The following is a 13,406-nucleotide window of genomic DNA, read 5'->3' as shown; positions in this document are numbered from 1 at the left end:
CACGTCACAGATAATAAACCTGATCTGAGACAGAATTCAAAACGTTATACTTTTATACTTTATTGTCGCCTAACAATTGATACTAGAACGTACAATCATCACAGCGATATTTGATTCTGCGCTTCCCGCTCCCTGGATTACAAATCGATAGTAAATATTAAAAATTTAAATTACAAATCATAAATAGAAAACAGAAAAAAGGAAAGTAAGGTAGTGCAAAAAAACCAAGAGGCAGGTCCGGATATTTGGAGGGTACGGCCCAGATCCGGGTCAGGATCTGTTCAGCAGTCTTATCACAGTTGGAAAGAAGCTGTTCCCAAATCTGGCTGTACGAGTCTTCAAGCTCCTGAGCCTTCTCCCGGAGGGAAGAGGGACGAAAAGTGTGCTGGCTGGGTGGGTCGCATCCTTGATTATCCTGGCAGCACTGCTCCGACAGTGTGCGGTGTAAAGTGAGTCCACTGACGGAAGATTGGTTTGTGTGATGTGCTGCGCCGTGTTCACGATCTTCTGCAGCTTCTTCCGGTCTTGGACAGGATAACTTCCATACCAGGTTGTGATGCACCCTAGAAGAATGCTTTCTACGGTGCATCTATAAAAATTAGTGAGGGTTTTAGGGGACAGGCCAAACTTCTTTAGGTTTCTCAGGAAGTAAAGGAGCTGGTGGGCCTTCTTGGCAGTGGACTCTGCTTGGTTGGACAGTCAGGTCATTTGTGATATTGACCCCAAGGAACTTAAAGCTTTTGACCTGTTCCACTTGCACACCACCCATGTAAACTGGGTCGTGCGGTCTGCTACTCCTTCTGAAGTCAACAACCAATTCCTTCGTCTTGCTGACATTGAAGGATAGGTTATTGTCTTCGCACCATGCCACCAGGCTCTTAATTTCCTCTCTGTACTCAAATTCATCATTACCCGAGATACGGCCTACAATTGTTGTGTCATCAGCAAACTTGTATATTCAGTTCAATGGAAACTTGGCTACGCAATCATGGGTGTACAGTGAGTACAGCAGGGGGCTGAGTACACAGCCTTGTGGGGCACCGGTGCTCAGAGTGATTGTAGAGGAGAGCTTGCCCCCTATTTTTACAGCCTGGGTCCTGTCTGTGAGGAAGTTGAAGATCCAGCTGCAGATCTGAGTGCTAAGGCCCAGGTTCCGGAGCCTAGGGATCAGTTTATTTGGAATGATGGTATTAAAGGCAGAGCTGTAGTCAATGAAAAGGAGCCTTATGTATGCGTCTTTATTCTCCAGGTGTTCTAAGGAGGAATGTAGAGTCAGAGAGATGGCATCTGCTGTTGACCTGTTGCTCCGGTAGGCGAATTGCAAAGCTTCGAGGTTGACCAGTAGGCTGTGGTTGATGTGTGCCATAACCAATCGCTCGAAGCACTTCATAGCAATTGATGTCAGAGTCACAGGTCGATAGTCATTCAGGCATGCCACCTTGCTCTTCTTCAGCACCGGGATTATCGTTGCCTTCTTAAAACACGAGAGGATCTTAGACTGAAGCAAGGAGCAGTTGAAGATGTCAGCAAACACTCCAGCTAACTTGCTTGCAGAGTTCCGGAGAACCCATCCCGGGACGCCATCTGGGCCCGTCACCTTCCTTGGATTTACCTTCAGGATGGCCCTTTTAACATCCTCCTCGGTGACGATGAATCTCAATGCCACCAGGTCCGGTTCATCTGGAGGGAGTAGGACGCTCCTCTTCTGTTCGAATCTTGCGTAGAATACGTTAAGTTCGTCAGGAAGAGAAGCGCCTACTGATATGTGACGGTTCCTTAAGGCTGTCAGAGTCCGGGAGGAGGGGAGGGTGTTAGTGTGGATAAACTCCCACTACCTATCAAATGCTCCCAATGCGTACGTCTCAAATAGCCTCTGACAACCAAGTCCTGCTCCTGACCTTCATGTATTTCATGTATCGTTTAGGTAAAAAACCCGGCAGAACCATTTCTACTGACAGCAGAAAGGGCAAGAGCAGGTTACTAGCACCTTAAAACCAGTTGCTCCAGGAGATGGAGCTCGTCAGCCTTGGCTGCTCGTCTCAGAAGGAAAACAGTGAATTCAAACCTCAACTGCCTTGCGGGCTATATCTCCTCATAGGTAAGGTTTCAGGAGTAAACCCAGAGGAAAAAGCTGGAGCTGGAGTCCTGCAGGCAGTCCTATATTCAAGTTCAATGCAGACTGGCAACTACAATGCTGGTGCTGCTAAACTGTATTGGTCTCTACCATTCCTTTGGATTCATCAGCTCCATGGAGAAGAGAAGCTTGCTGTGAGGGCAACAGTTTGCTCTCCATATTGTACTGTCCTGGCTTGCACATTGATATGTAGACAGCTAGGAAGCTACATCCATGGGCGACTTAGATCTGCTCAAATTTGCCTACCACCACAATAGGTCCACAGCAAATGCCATTTCATTGGCTCTTCACTTAACCCTGGAACATCCAGACAGCAAATATGCATACATCAGGATGCTCTTTATAGGCTGCAGCTCAGCAGTCAATACTATCATCCCCTCGAGACTAATCAATAAGCTTCAAGACCTTGGCCTCACTACACTCTTGTGCAATTGGATCCTCCATTTCCTTCACTTGCAGAACCCAGTCAGTTGGAAACAACATCTCCTCCACAATCTCCATCAGTACAGGTGCAACAAAAGCCTGTGTGCTTAGCTACACGCTATACTTGCGACTGTGTGGCTAAACATAGCTCCAATGCCACATTCAAGTTTGCTGATGACACCGTCATAGGTCGAATCAAAGGTGGTGAAGAATCAGCAACCTCTCACTCAATGTCAGCAAGACTAAAGAGTTTATTATTGACTTCAGGAGGAGGAAACACGAGGTCCATGAGCCAGTCCTCATTCAAGGATCAGAGGCGGAGCTGGTCAGCAACTTTAAATTCCTCTGCATTACAGCAGCGCCTCTGGTTCCTTAGAAGTTTGCAAGGATTTAACATGCCATCTCAAATTTTGACAAACTTCTATAGATATGTGGTAGACAGTATACTGACTGGTTGCATCACAGCCTGCTATGGAAACACCAATGCCTTTGAACAGAAAATCCAACAAAAAATAGCGGATATGGCCCAGTCCATGGTGGGTAAAACCCTCCTCACCACTGAGCATTATCCGCACAGAGCACTGTCGCAGGAAAGAAGCATCCATCATCAGAGACTCCCACCAATCAGGTACTGCTCTTTTCTCGCTGCTGCCATCAGGAAAAAGGTACAGGAGCTTCAGAACTCACACCACCAGGTTCAGGAACACTTAATACCCCTAAACCATCAGGCTCCTGAACCAGAAGTGGATAACTTCACTCATCTTCACTTGTCCCATCATTGAAAAGTTCTCACAAACTATGGACCCACTTTCAAGGACACTTCATCTCATTTTCTCGATATTTATTGCTTATAATATTTTTTTTTGTATTTGCATAGTTTGTTTTGCACATTGGTTGTCATCTTGTTGATACGGTCTATCATTGATTCTAGTATGATTATTGGACTTATTGAGTATTTTCACAAGGAAATGAATCTCAGGGTTGTCTATGGCGACATATATATACTTTGATAATAAACTTACTTTGAACTTTGATCCCAACCAACTGATGGGTGAAAGACAATTAGATAATACAGGCAACCCCCTGCTTCATGGAGGTTTGTGTTTCTAGAAAGTGGTCCCTGTCCCTATTTTCTGTATTGCAAAGCCTCTTCATCTGTGCATGGATCAAGAAATGTAAGTTGAAAAAGAAAAAAACCTCTATTTCTTTGTTTATTCCTACTGCCAAATCCCTCCCTACACTACCACATGTGCACACACATTTCTTGAGAGTGAGTGTTACTTTGTATCTCAAATTTTTGGGTAGTGACTTGTAAATTTTGCAAGGAATTATTGACGTTTCGGGTTGAAACTTTGCTTTAGGGCAGATACAGAGTTTAAATGTGCAACAGCAGCAACACCTTTCTTCCCACAGATGCTGTTTGACCCACTGAGTTCTTACTGCAAACCATTTGTCTCCTATTTTAGGCTTGCTAGCCAGAAAATAGTGGGGTTGAGGTAAGTGAATATATTCAAGATGAAGAGCCTCAGATACTTTAGCTATAGGGGACACTGCAGAAGAATGGTTTCAATGGGCTGACTGACCTACACCTGTTGCTGGTTCTAACATTAGGAGTCCAGTAGTACGGCTCAAGGTCAGATGTGAAAGGATCTGATCTGCTGTCCTCCGTGGTACATACTTCCATTTTGCAATATGCAAGCAGGGGTCTTGTCAACGTCCATGCAACACACTGACCTATATAAAACTATTACTTGACAATCTCTGAAGAGGAGTGATGGAGCTGGTAGAGCTGCTGCCTCACTAATTCATTGACCGAGGTTCAGTCCTGACATTCGGAGCTGTCCTAATCAAAGTTTGCACATTCTCCCTGTTGCCATGCGGGTCTCCTCCAGCTCTAGTTTTCCCCACATCCCAAAACTGGATTGGTAGGCTCATTGACCTTTGTAAATTGCCCAAAGTGACTGAAAGCATCTGCATTAAGGTGATGGGAATGCAGGGAAAATAAGATTGGTGTAAATGGTTGCTTGAAGGTCATTGTGGACTCGGTGTTTCTGTGTGGCATGATCTTAAGTTTTTGCAACATAAATCCTCTGTACCTGGTTTAGCGTTACCCCACAGAATGTCTAATTTGTTTGAAGCTTAAACAGCAGGTTACAGTTTCAACAAAGCAACTTCTTGAGAGTCGTCTCAAACTTTAGTGGGGTTTAACACTAAGCTAGGTACAGAGGATTCATGTTGCAAAGGCTTGAGGTCACACCACACCAAAACACCAAGTCCACAATGACTTTTAAGTACCCATTTACAAAGAGTAATGAGAAAGACGTTTTTTTCTGTTGGAATAACTCTTTACAATTCTGTATTAACTCTTTAAACAAAAATATAAATACCATGATCATTAAATAAAAATAGCCAAATATTCAAGACATACTGAAATGCAGTAGTTATACACTTTAGACAAAAGGTTCAGTAATTACACTTCTGAAATGACTCCTACCTAAGTTATCATTTGTATTTCTTTATGTGGTGCCACAACCAAGTTGTGTAGCTCTCTCTGATGCATAGAATTTTATCTATTGCACCAACACATTAATATGAACTAAATTTAAAAAATAAGTCTATTTTTAAAGAGGGTAGATTTTCAGTTACAAAAGTAAGCTTAATTTGTAGATTGACATATCCAAAATCACTATACCTGATTTGTCCCTTGATTTTCTGCTCTCTTCATCCTGCTCTTTGGGTGAAGATGACCGAGAATGTCCTGATAGTTTCCTCAAACTTGAAACTGGGCTACATGACTTGGATTTCATCTTCCGAGGAGGTGCACCCGGACTCTCAGATCCGGATCTGGATCCAGAACCATCCCTCCTCTCAGAGGAAGATGATCGTTGCCTCTTTTTCTGAGGATACTTTGGTTCCTTTCCATCAGTACTTCCTAAAATCGGACTCTGTTGTCTTTGACTGGATACATGTGGACTTTGGATATTTGAATTATCACCTCCCAGATCAGATGACAAAGTACTGTCAGGTTCTTTATTTTCAGGACTTATTTTTTGACTGCTCCTTTCATCTATTTTTTCAGTGTCTGACAGAAACTTTCCACTTTTTTGAGAACTCGGTGTAACCCGAACTGGGGAAGATTCTGATGCGTCGGAGTCATGTTTTTTCTCACTTGAAGATACTCCATTAGGACTCTGTATTTCCCTTTCAGGTGATTGATTTCCATACATTTGACCACACGAACTTGGCAACTGGGATTGGTCTTGGTCCTGGTCCTGCAGAGGACTATGACTTTGAGAAGGGATTTTTCCAGTACTATCTGCAGGACAAAGCACCCTTTTTTCATCTGACGATTGAAAAGCTTCAAACCTGTCTTTGTTACCATCAGGTCCTGTTCTCCCACCATCGTCAAGTACAGATAATGGTGACTTCTCAGAATGAAGACCAGGAAGTGATATCCGCTGCTCTAAATCAGAGCCAGGCTTATCTTTGCTCTCTTCTTCACTGGATGTTGAAGACGATGAAGATGATGAGGATGAGGAAGAGGTAGAGGAGGAAGAAGAGGATGATGATGATGAAGACGATGATGATGAGGAGGTGGAAGATGATGTACTGGACGATCTTCGTCTTGAACTTGCAGAAGAATTTCTACTTCTGTTTTTTTTACTTTTCTTTTTACTTCTTGATTCTTCATTGCTGATACTTGCAGGCAAATCTTTCTCCAAACTTGTAGGAGAGACAGTAAGAGTTCTATTGCTTGTGGAATGTATATTCTCGGACCAATTCTGTGTCCCTTGGTCAGGACTTGGTTCATGGCTACATTCTTCCTGGTTTGTAGGAGTTTTACTTTCTTCCAGACAATCTGGACGTACCATTCTGCTTTTCTGAAAATCAGAAATTTCATCATGTGATGATCTGGGACTTTCTATCTCTGATTTGTGTGTTTCTATTGCACTTGAATGTGGTGAAGCATCAGGTTTTTGTTGCTGTGCTTGAGGAGTACATTCACGATCATCACCTCTACTTCTGGAGGAGACACTTGGAGAATTTGGTTTTGTACTTTCAGGACTGTTATTTCGGGAACATTCTCCAACAGAGCATACTTCAGACTGTTTGGTGCTTGGTGATTTGGTGCTTGGCTCATTACTATCTGGACTTTCAGAAGCATTACCTCTTCCCTGTGTAACAATACATTCTTCTTTTCTTCTCTCTGGTTCAGATTCTACTATTTTGCTGTTTTTCTGGGATTTGTTTCTTATATTTGAAGAATGTGAATCAGGACTCTTGGAACTTTTATGACCTTCTCTGTGAGGACTATGAGACGAGCTATCTGATCTTCGATGTCTACTCTTCCTGATTTTCTCCTTTGAATCACGACTTGAATGGAACTGCCTTGATCTTGAAGGACTATAGCTTCTTGAACGTGCTCGACGAGTATTTTCTTCTACCTGTAAACTTCTCCTGCTACTGGATGGGCGCATTTCTTTAGATCTTTTGTCCTTACTGTCCGGACTTCTTTTGTGACTGTCAGCCTTCTCTGATCTAATGCTATACTTTGAAGTTGTAGCCTCTTTCCTTGATGACCGGCGAGGACTGCGGGAAGTGGATCTGCATTCCCGCCTTTGTTGTCTGGGGGAAGAGCTATTAGATTTTCTTCTGCGTCTTCTATTCCTATCATCCCCAGTTTTACTCCTTGAATCTGGACTGTACCTTCGCCTAAACTCTTGAGGACTATGACTTCTTGAAGGTTCTTTCCAAGAAGGTTCTGGTGAACGGCGCCTTCTGACACTCTCTGGCCTTCTTTCCTTTGACCAGCTTGATTGTTTGGTATCTGAATGCCTTTCTTCTCTGAAGGTTAGCTTTTCATCTCTTCTGTCTCGATTAGATGTCCTCATCCGGTGGTCCCCATGTGAGGAAGTTCGCTCTCTTCTCTCAGAGTGCCTTTCTTCTTTTCTCCTCCTGGTATTTCTGGGTGATTTTCCCCTTTTCTTCTCGAGACTTGAAGAAGAACTCCCACTACTGCTTCCTGTACTACCACTGCTGCTGCTGCTGCTACTGCTGCTGCTACTTCCACTTGAATTGCTTGAACTGCTACTGGAAGAGCTGTTACTACTGCCACTGCTGCTGCTGGATGAGCTGGAATCACTGTCACTGCTGCTGTCTCTGAAGAGAGAAAAGAGAAATTTGAGAAATCGCTAAAAACTACTAAAGTTTTCTTGTATTAACTTTTCTTTTTAAACTTTATTTTTTTCCTCAACAATTATTCATTTTGGTCACAATGGACTGGCATCAAAGTCCGACATACAATAAAATCTCAGTGCTCCTAACAGGAGCCTGACTCAAATCCTCACTATACTAATTGGCAATACTATTTTCAGTTAATCCTTTATATCATGGAATATTTTAAAACATGGCAAAAATGCTATATAAAAACATGACTTCAAGCCCAACTAGCACAAACACTGGGGCTTTACTGGACATCGAAGCTATCAGGGTTGAGATAGAATTGGTACTTCCACAATGTGCCTCTCAGCCATGCAAGTTTTGATCTTCAGCAAAGCCTCGACAATTTTCCCAGTTTTCTGCTGTTTTTTTTCCATTCATTTTCATTCACACTGACAATAAGCATCTGCCGTCCATCCCAGATCACCAAAGAATGTATTGTTAAATATGCATCAAACTAACAAGAAACAATGTCACCCCCTGAAAGATAATAAGGCATTAAGACCACAGGAGCAGAATTAGGCCACTCGATGCATCAAGTCTGTTCTGCCATTCCATCATGGCCGATTTATTATCCCTCTAAAATCCACTCTCCTGCCTTCTCCCCATAATAGACTAATCAAAACATACTCAATGACTTGGCCTCCACAGCCATCTGTTGCAATGAATTTCTCAGATTCACTACCCTCTGACAAAAGAAATTCCTCCTCATCTATTTTAAATGGACACCCCTATATTCTGAAGCTATGCCCTCTGATCCAAGGCTCACCCACTACAGGAAAAATCCTCTTCACATCCACTTTAACTAGGGCTTTCAATATTCAAAAGGTTTTAATGTGATTTCCTACCCCCCCCGCCCAAATCTTCTAAACTCCAGCGAGTACAGGCCAGAGCCATGAAACACATGTTAACCCTTTTATTCCCAGAATCATCCTTGTGAACAACCTCTGAGCCCTTTCCAGTATCAGCCCATCTTTTCTTTGACAATGGGCCCAAAATTTTTCACAAAATTCCAAGTGCTATCTGCCCAATGCCTGAAAGAGCATCACATCTTTCTCTTATATTCCAGTCCTGTCAAAATGAATGGTAATATTGCATTTGCCTTCCTTACTACCAACTCAATCTGCAAGTTAACCTTTAGGGAATCCTGTACAAAGACTTCCAAGTCCCTTCGCACCTTTGATTTTTGAATTTTCTGCCTGTTCAGAAAATCATCCACACCTTTATTCTTTCTACCAAAGTGCATGACCATACACTTTCCCTACATTATATTCCATATGCCATTTATTTGCCTCTTCACCCAATCTGTTTAAGTCCTTCTGCACACTCCATACATCCTCAACACTACCTGCCTTTGTATTCTCTGCCAACCGGGCCACAAAGCCATCAATTCCATTATCTAAATCACTGACGTTTAACTTGAAAAGAAACTGCCCCAATACAAACCCTTGCAAAACACCACTAATCATCCTCAGCCAAATGGAATAGGCCTCTGTAATTCCCCTTACTCCACTATAATACTGATACATCAGACTTTAGCTTCTTCTTCTCAACTGCACAGTGAATTCTATCATATTATGATCACTTTCTCCTTAGGGTTCTTTTATTTTAAGCTCCTAAATCAAATCTGATTCATGTAATTAAAATAATGGTGAAACAAAGTGGAGGTTTTGAGAAATCCATTCCTGACACCTAATTTTCTTCTACGGATCTATTTGCACATGAGTTTAAAATCCCAACAGCAGTGGTGGGATTCAATTCATTATAATCAATTCTTCAAGATATTTTTCTCCAGCTTTTCTCTCACACGTGCTCATTACCAAACTTCTCCTGTTTTTATATTTTGGGCTAGTTTACTTTCCTAATACATTTTTTACTGTGCCCATGGTCTGCTCTTTATCAAATTACGGTGTTGCTTTGCACTGTTGTAACTATATGTTATAATTATGTGGTTTTTGTCAGTTTTAGTCTTGGTCTGTCCTGTGTTTCTGTGATATCATACTGGAGGAACATTGTATCATTTCTTAATGCATGCATTTCTAAATGACAATAAACGAGGACTGAGTGTCCTCATAATCTAATCGAATTTTATTACATCCTCCATTTTTATGAGAAATTCAATCATACTGTGATCACTCTACAATTGGATCCCCAGTTACAAGATCATTAATTTTTATCTGTCTCATTGTACAGGACCAGATTTAAGATAGCATTTTCCCATTAGTTCAATGACATTCTGTTCAAAAAAGCCACCACCGGATGCATTCCATCAAGCTCCCTACACATGCACGAGAAATTTCTTGGTATATTGCCCATGCCAATGTCATGTTATTATTCAAAGGTCTATAGATGACTCCCACCAGTGTTTCTTTTCCTTTCACTATTCCTAAACTCTGCCCAGATGGATTCAACATTCTGCTCTTCAGATTTTATATTGTCTCTCACTATCATCAAGATCTCATCCTTAATTAAGAGCACTGCCCCACCTCCCAGACTTTCCAGCCAATTCTTCCACATTACCTGATACTCTTGGATAGTTAATTCCCAGTCATCACCACTCTACAACTATGTTTCTGAAATGGCCATCTAATCATTTGAATTAAAGCTTGCTTTGAATACTACATGCATTCAGATAAATTGCCTTTACACTCTCAGTCATTTTAGAATCTGGTAAACTTTGTGACCTTTGTGCTTGACTTTTCAATCTCTACTTTTCTCTTTTCTAACTTTTGCATTAGATTTGCATTGTTTCCCTGTCTTCCTGACTCTGTAGATTCACATATTCCCTCCCAAACACCATGAGCAAACACTCCCAAGAACATTGATCTTTGCCCTGCTCAGCTGTAGGGCATCGAGTCTCTACTGGTTCCATCTCTCTAGATCCACTTACAATGCCCCAGAAATCTGAAACCTGCTCTCCTAACTATGTTGCTATTGCTACTCACATGCTGCATAGATAATAAATCTGAGATTATTAACTTTGAGTTCCTACTTTCCAATTTATCTCCTAATTCACTAAATTCAACTTGAACCTTCTCCTGCTTTTTTCCTACATCATTGGTACCTACATGCAACATAACTCGCTTCTTGAACTTTGCTTGAAATAATGAGTGAGAGAGCAACATCTTGCAGTACAAGAGCCATGTGAAAACTTCAAGAAACTTCAGGAGCAAGTGGTAAATGAAGCAAACAAAAAAAAAAGTAGCTGCAGGTGGGCGGCCATTATTGGAGTGAGGCAGTGTTAGAATGGCTGGCTTTGGCTCAACAGGCTTGGGTAGCACAGACGCTGGCTGTAAGTAAGTTTCTAGTAATTTTTGTTTCTGTTTGTACATAGCTGATGCGCTGAGAATGGATCCAGAGTTAAGCGTTATGTCCCTTGTGTGAGATATGGGAACTTTGGAAGAACTCCAGTCTCCCATTATATCTGCACAAAGTGCACCTAGCTCCAATTCCGAAGAGATCATATAAAGGAACTGGAGTTGCAGCTCAATGTTCCTCCGCTCATACGGAAGAATGAGGTGGTGATAGATAAGAGCTAATTTGCAGGAGGCAGACACCTGGATGGCTGTCAAGAAAGGAAGTAGGCAGCCAATGCAGACCCCTTTGTCTGTTCCCCTCAATAATAGGTATACCACTTTGAATACTGTTACTGGGGGTGGGGGGGTGGGGGGCGAGAACGACCTACCAGAGAGAAGCTGCAATGAGCAGGCCTCTGGCACTGTCTAGCTCTGTAGCTCAGAAGAGAAGGGGGAGAAGAGCAGTGCTCCAGTAATTACTTGCACTGACAACTCGTTCCATACTCTCACCATGAGTAAAGAAGCTTCCCCCATGTTCCCCTTAACCAGTGACTTCCAGTTGTCCTACACAACCTCAGTGGAAAAAGCCTGCTTGCATTTACCTGAAATATATCCCTCATAATTTTGTATACCTTAATCAAATCTCTCCTCAACCTTCTACACTCCTGGGAATAAAAGTCTAACCTATTCAATCTTTTCTTATAACTCAGGACCTTCTGTTCATGCAACATCCTTGCAAATTTTCTCTGAACTCTTTCAATCTTATTTACATCTTTCCTGTAGGTACATGACTAAAATTATACACAATACTCCAAATGAGATCTCACATATGTCATATACCACTTCAGCATAACATCCCAATTCCTATAATCAATACTTTTGATATACGAAGGCCAATATATTTCTATCTACCTGTGACAACATTTTCAATGAATTATGTATATAGAGAGAAAACCTACAGCACAATACAGGCCCTTCGGCCCACAATGCTGTGCCAAATATGCCCTTACCTAGGCTTACCCACAGCCCTCTATCTTTCTAAGCTCTATGTACCTATCCAGGAGCCTCTTAAAAGACCCTATCATTTCTACCTCCACCACCATCGCCGCCAGCAACCCATTCCAATCACTCACCACTCTGCGTAAAAAAACTTATCCCTCACATCTCCTCTGTACCTACTTCCAAGCACCTGAAAACTATGCCCGCTCGTGCTAGCCAATAATGTACCTTTAATCCCAGATCCCTTTGTTCTACCATACTCCTCAGTGCCTGTCACTCACTGTGTGAGAACTATTGTGGCTGGTACTCTAAAGTGCATCTCCTTACACTTATCTGCATTATATTCCATCTGCCATTTTGCAGCCCACTTTTCCAGCTGGTCCAGATCCCACTGCAGGGTTCGATAGTCTTCTTCCCTGTCCACTACACCACCAATCTTGGGGTCATCCGCAAATTTGCTGATCCAATTGACCACATTATCATCCAGACTGTTGATATCGATGAACAACAATTCCTGCGGCACTCCACTAGTCATATGCAACCACCTACTTCCACTCTCTGACTTCTCCTGCAAAACCAGTGTTTTATCCAGTTTACAACCTCATCTTGAATGCCAAGGTTCTGAACCTTCTTGAGCAATCTCCCATGCAGAACCTTGTCAAATGCCTTGCTGAAATCCATGTAGACAACATCCACGGTCTTGCCTTCATCAATTTTTCTGGTAACTTTCTCAAAAAATTCTAAGATCAGTTAGACATGATCTACCACATACAAAGCTGTGCTGCCTATCCCAAATCAGTCCCTGTCGATCCAGATACTCATATATTCAGTCTCTTAGAAAATCTTCCAATAAACTTTCCCACCACAGATGTTTGGCCCACTGGCCTATAATTTTCTTGTTTATTCTTAGAGCCTTACTTAAACAGTGGAACACCATTAGCTATCCTCCAATCCTCCAGTACTTTACTTGTCACCAAGGATGATTTAAATATCTCTGCTAGAAGTCCTGCAATTTCTGCACTTGCCTCCCACAGGATCTGAGGGAGAACCGTGTCAGGTCCTGGAGATTTGCCCACCCTGATTTACCTCAAGACAGCAAACACGTCTTCTTCTGTAATCCGTACAAGGTCCACGATCTCACAGCTGATTTGCTTTATTTCTTATAGACCATGTCTTTAAGAAGTAAAGTAGTAATCTCCAGGCATAGATTACCCATTCTGATCTTCCAGAGGACCAATTTTGTCCCTTGCAATCCTTTTGCTCTTAATATATCTGTAGATGCCCTTAGGATTCTTCTTCAATTTATCTGCCACAGCAACCTCCTGCCTTCTTTT

At 42.1% G+C, this 13,406-nt stretch overlaps 1 protein-coding gene across 1 annotated transcript in view; it reads right to left on the bottom strand.

Moving 5' to 3' along the window:
- The window catches only part of cwc22 (CWC22 spliceosome associated protein homolog), an 85,396-nt gene that overhangs the window by 55,760 nt on the left and 16,230 nt on the right, over positions 1–13,406 (bottom strand). Inside the window, exon 2 of the mRNA XM_063052063.1 lies at positions 5,250–7,717. Coding sequence (XP_062908133.1) covers positions 5,250–7,717 — 2,468 coding nt within the window. The remainder of the gene's footprint in view (positions 1–5,249; positions 7,718–13,406) is intronic.

This window comes from Mobula hypostoma, chromosome 6 (assembly GCF_963921235.1).
Source record: "Mobula hypostoma chromosome 6, sMobHyp1.1, whole genome shotgun sequence".
Lineage (NCBI taxonomy): Eukaryota > Metazoa > Chordata > Chondrichthyes > Myliobatiformes > Myliobatidae > Mobula > Mobula hypostoma.
The sequence above is the reverse complement of the archived record's forward strand: the minus strand, read 5'-3'. Positions and strand labels throughout refer to the sequence as shown.